The sequence below is a fragment of the Lipotes vexillifer genome, unplaced genomic scaffold (genome assembly GCF_000442215.2).
Source record: "Lipotes vexillifer unplaced genomic scaffold, Lipotes_vexillifer_v1.1 scaffold1261, whole genome shotgun sequence".
In the NCBI taxonomy this organism is placed as follows: domain Eukaryota; kingdom Metazoa; phylum Chordata; class Mammalia; order Artiodactyla; family Lipotidae; genus Lipotes; species Lipotes vexillifer.
In genome coordinates, this window is record NW_006796548.1 from 342,602 (window position 1) to 347,932 (window position 5,331).

The 5,331-nt window shown below is 58.0% G+C and overlaps 1 protein-coding gene across 1 annotated transcript in view; it reads right to left on the reverse strand.

Annotated features, from left to right (window-relative positions):
• COL16A1 (collagen type XVI alpha 1 chain) overlaps positions 1–5,331 on the reverse strand; it is a 50,220-nt gene that overhangs the window by 5,033 nt on the left and 39,856 nt on the right. Inside the window, exons 57-63 of the mRNA XM_007468654.1 lie at positions 5,254–5,307; positions 4,547–4,591; positions 4,296–4,340; positions 3,925–3,978; positions 3,465–3,518; positions 1,369–1,419; positions 922–1,011 (exon numbers count right to left, since the gene is read on the reverse strand). Of these exons, the coding sequence (XP_007468716.1) occupies positions 922–1,011; positions 1,369–1,419; positions 3,465–3,518; positions 3,925–3,978; positions 4,296–4,340; positions 4,547–4,591; positions 5,254–5,307 (393 nt within the window). The remainder of the gene's footprint in view (positions 1–921; positions 1,012–1,368; positions 1,420–3,464; positions 3,519–3,924; positions 3,979–4,295; positions 4,341–4,546; positions 4,592–5,253; positions 5,308–5,331) is intronic.

Below are 5,331 nucleotides of genomic sequence, written 5' to 3' on the forward strand. Positions count from 1 at the left end.
GCAGGAATCAGATGAGTGGGAGGCGAGACTCGGCCCATCCGATTACTCCTGCATGGGCTAGAGTCATCCACCCCATTCCAGGGCACCAGCCCCAGGGGCATTGCTACTGCTCCCCAGAAGGAAGTCTGCTTGGGTGGAAAACACCCTGACCTGGGGGCTAGGAGACATGGGTCCCTGCCTCAGTCCCCGGGGAGATTTTTCATCCCTGAGACTGGCAGTCAGTTCCACCTGATGTGGCCACCTGTCTGGAACCTTTGAAAGAGAAAGTATTGCAGAGTGGCTCCGGATGCAAGTTCTGGAGTCAGGCAGCCTCTTCCGCTCACTAGCTGTGTGACTCTGGACAATCTACTTAACCTTGCTGAGCCCTGGTTTCCTCATCTGTAAAATGGGGACAATCCGACCTACTAAATAGGGTTGCAGTACGGATTAAATGATAAAATGTCAAGCACGTAGGTCACCATTCAGCACATTGTCAGTGACCAATATATCACAGCTCTTAGTATAAACTCTAGCTGAAACTAAGGAGTGGTTTCTGAGCTGTGGCAAGAGCTCCAGCAGTAGCGCAGCGTTTCTGGTGCCTGACATTTACAGGTTTTCTGTGGTTACCAACAGGCTCCCCTGGGGAGGGGGCGGGGGTGGAACAGGGGCCAGTCTCCCCTGTCCGACACCTAGTGGGGGGATCTGTACGGCGGTGCACGGCTGGAAGCAGCGGTCTGCTGTGTGGTCGGCCCAGTGCTGGCTTGTACAGCTTGTCCTTCTTTCTAAATAGGACGTGATCCTCAGGCACAATCTCCGAGCTGCCATCGTCTGTGCTAAATGCCTCCCCTTCCCTGGAGACCCCAGAAGTGCAGGGCTGCGTGCAACTGACAAAGCCCACTGGCCCTTTCCCCCGGGGCTGTGCCGCAAGATGTAGGGTCTTACCGGGGGGCCAGGGTGTCCAGGGGGACCAGGCTGGCCCGGAAGACCTGAAAGGCCCCTTTCTCCAGTGGATCCTCGGTCTCCTTTCGGGCCCTAGGGAAAAAGACGGGGATGGTGAGAGGGAAAAGTGAACCCCACGCAGCCAGAGGCAGACATTGTGCGCCAGAGACCATGACCCCCACCCTAAGGCCGCACACGGGGAGGTGGCACTGCCTGAACTTGGGGAAGGACCCTGGGATGGCCTCCAGGCTTCTCCAAAGGTCTTCACCACAGGCCAGTGAGGGAGATGTCTGGACGCAGGAGAGGCTGATGCCAGCGAAGGAGGGGGGCTGGGGACACGCTGCTCTCCAGCCCTCACCCCCCACCCCACCCGGCTCCCTCTGCGAGGAGCCTGAAGCAGAGCAGGGCCAAACTCCGGGGAGGGAGGGACAAGGGGAGCACGCCACTCACCACTGCAGAGATCCCAGCTGGGCCTGGCTGGCCTGGAGACCCCGGAGGCCCCTAAAAAGAGCCAGTCAGTGGGATGGAAAGAGGCTCCAGTAATAAGGCCCCGGAGGCAGCGAAGGACCAACAGCAAGAACACGCCCTAACCTTGTTATGACTGCTCCATTCTCTTCCCCGAACCCTCCTTCCTTCTGCTCTTGCACGTGACCTGTGCCAGAGCTGAGGCCTGGGGGGCCCTGAACACACAAGACCCTCATGCCTGCTGCAGGCCGAGTGGTACCTCTGGGGCCCGCACGGAGGGGATGATCTGGGAGCCAGAGCCAAGTGCAGAGGGAGTAAGCTACATGGTACGTGGGCCTGGGTGTCTTCTGAGTACCCCCCCACACCCCCTGCCACCTTCCTTCTGTTCTCTGGGAAGAGCAGAGACCAGGAGCTTTCCTCTGCGCAGCGGGTGGGTGAAGGGCAAGGGCTCAGCACCAACTCCAACGTCCTCACAGAGAAGCCCCAAGCTCCCTGGTCTCCTGCCGCTCACCTAGCGCTGGAGGGCAATGAGCCTGAAACATGCAGGAGGGCTCCGGCCTGCCCCATCTCTCCACATCCTGCCCCTGAGGCTCAGCTCAAATGTCACCGCCCTGGTGGTCAGAGCTACACTTTCTCTGAACCCCAGGGCACACAGGTCTCTCTCAGAGCACTTCCCTCCATGCTCCCAGATGGAAAGTTCCAGAGGCACAGGCTCTGTTCTACTGATCTCAAGCCTCCTAAGGCAGGAATGTCCAGCACTGAGACTGGCACACAGCAGGGGGCTGGGCTGGATGGACAGAGGTGGGAAGAGGAACCCTGCACACACCCCAACCCCCCAGGGGGTCTCCGATGCGGACACAATTCAGAGTGTGTGACTCCTTCTTTCATCTGTAACGTGGAGGGGACAGGACTAGACCTGGGGTCCCCAATCCAAGGTCTCTGGACACCTTGAGATCCATAAAAATAGTGATGAGGACCCGAGAATTCCTTTTTTGGGGTTCTGCACTATTCTTAACATTTCCAAAAGCCTTCTGGAAAGTGTACAGCCAGCCTAAACAGGGCTCTCTGGAACCCCACCAGCTCGGCATGGTCACACGGATCAAAGGCGCCCACTGGCAGTCATCTGTGTTACAGATGAGTAAAGTAGACAGGAAAGCCATTATTGCTTAATAAACATCCTCTCCAAGTCACCCTGTCTCAGTAAATAGACCACCCACTCACCCAGCTGCCCGAGCCCAACCGAACAGGAGTCATCCTCGATTCCTCTCCTTCTACCGCCTCCTGCCCCCTCCCCATCCAGGTCATGAGCAAGTCCTCTATCTACCTCCAGACGCTTACGGGATCTGTCCACTGCCACCAGCTCCACCGCCATCATCCCTCCGCTGATATCTCTGCTGTCATTTGCGCACCCTCCCCCTCCTGCCCATGCCCCCGAGGTCCTCCACCATCTGCATCACGTCCTCTCCCATCTCAGCTTTCCCGTTCCCACTCACACCCTCCTTGGACTCCACTCCCGCCAGGCTGACTCTGGAGCTCCCCAAGCCCTCCCTGCCTCAGGCCCTTTGCAGCAGATGCACCCCTGCCAGGATGCTCTTCCACCAGACTGCTCGACAGCTGGCTCCTTCTTGTCATTTGGGCCTCTGCTCAGAGGCCACTTCTCCCGTAAAGTCGCCTCCCAGGCCCTCTCTCTGACAGCACATCACCGCCTGATCCTTCTGCGTTAATCTGTTTGTTGTGCCTGTGTGGAAGCTCTGGGATCAGGGGACCTTGTCTATCTCACTCATCACCGTAGCCCAGGGCTTGGAACAGTGCCTGGTGTGGAGCAGGTGCTCAATAATTACTTGTTGAATAACTGAATGATCTTTGTTTGATAAGCAAACTCGAATGTGCCCAGAAAATCAGAAAACGGCGAAAAGCCGGGGAACCGCTGGATGGGTGAGCCCAGAGCCCATTACTGCTCTACATGGTTGGCACTGCTGCTGCGGTCAGTTCTTTCGGGTCATCACCAGCTTGCCCACCACCACCCAGCCCAACACAGTCTGAACTCTCACAGAGACAGAGACGAAAACAGAGTAACTCACAACGTGGCCAGGGGGGCCGGGTCTTCCCTGGGGTCCCATGGCACCAGGCTCACCCTGCAGGAGGGAGAAAGAGGAAGAAACAACACAGAAATAGACTTACACACACAGGCTGTGAGGTAGGAGAACGCTGAGCACAGCAGGTGGAACACCAATGGCCAGAAGAACTGCGTTGAGCCCTGGCCTCTAGGGCCGGGGACAGGGGACCAGCCCTGCCCATGAGTATGGTTGGAGGGGGAAGGTAGAGCCCAGGGCTTTATGCGTTAATGACCCAATAGCCCGTAGGGAGAGGAAACCGGTTATAAACTTAAGAGGAGGAAGGTCAAGATGTGCAGTGTTGGGCAAAACCTCTCCCAGAAGGCAAGGAGAGGAGGCTGCGAAGGGGAAGGAAGTGGCTGCGTCCTGGACTCAGCAGAACCCAAGGGCTGTCTAAATGCAGCATGCATAGACCCCGGGCCCTTACCTCTGCTCCGGGGCGGCCACTGCTGCCCGGGGGACCAGGCTTTCCACAGTCACCCTGGAGGAGAGAGGGGCAACTGAGGCTCACCAGACCTCCATTTGGCTCCCACACCCCAAGCTGACCCCACATCAGAGGAGTCCTGCCACATGCCCCGGCTTCGGCCAGGGGCTCTCTGATGCCCTCAGGCTGGCAGATGGCAAAGCCCCAACCCAGTCTGCCAGGCACCGGTGGCCTCAGAAGGGCTGGATGCTGGGATGGCATCTTAGCCAAGGGTCAGGTGGCACTCCACTCTGGCTAGACTGCCGCATCTGCCCGGGGTCAGACCTTGAGAAAAGCCGAGAAAACCCGGTTGGCAGAAGTCACCAGGCCCTTACCTTCAATCCTGGGAGGCCGGGATGGCCCGGTTTTCCCTTGAAGCCCTGGAAGAAAAAGCAGGAGCTGCCGCGTCCCTCACCTCAAGCAGAGGCCACTTCCCACTCCTCTTTCCTCAGGTTAAACAAGTCAAATCCATCCAAAGTCATAACATGTCCACAGGCGATGTGGATTTGAGCTGCCCCACCCATCAGGGCACCCGCCCAGCTTTGGAACCTCCCAGCTCCCAGCTCCTTCCTGCAGCTCAACTTACCGGGGGTCCCATGAGTCCGGGGGGGCCAGCAGGACCAGGGTCCCCCTAGGGAAAGAGACCAGGGGCACTGAGACAAGAGCTTTGTCCAGCTTGTACCCACTTAGTCACCAGTCTCCCCCTTTCTCCAGCCCCTCCCCCAGCTCTCCCAGGATGGAGGGATTGTCACGTGGGGCACAGGGAAGATTCCAAACCGGGCTCAGCCTCTGACTGGCTGTGCACTCTGAGTGAATCCCGGTCCCTTTCTGAACCTCAGTTTTCCTTCTTTTGGGTACAGAAGGGGGTTGACCCTGATGCTCTGCCCTTTGCCATGGCCCCGTCCTTTTCAGATGCCCCAGCAAAATCAGATCCAAGGAGCCAGGGCCACTCAAGTCCTTCCCTGTCTGCAGCCTATTCTTTCTGACACCCAGCCTAGTTTCTTCAGCTGATTGAGTTTCTGGGTATAAATTTACTCCCTTCACTGCCTGCCTTCGGTGAGACCCAGCTCATCCAACCTGGTTAAGGCAACTGGGAGAACAGAGAAACCAGGGGGTTCTGGTGCCATCAGAGAAGTGGGGTGTGGTGAGAGGCAGACCGAGGGAAGGTGGGGCAACTCCTGAAAGAGGTGTGGGGCAGTGGAATTCAATTCCCTTCATCAGGGTTCCCCTGACTTTGGCTCTTGGAGAAGGAGGTAGAAGGAAGGGGGTGCCCTCCTGGGCCAACCATCTCACCCTCACGCCAGGCTTGCCGTCCTTCCCATCTAGACCATCCAGACCGGCAGGGCCCTGGAAATGGGGAAAAGGCATTCC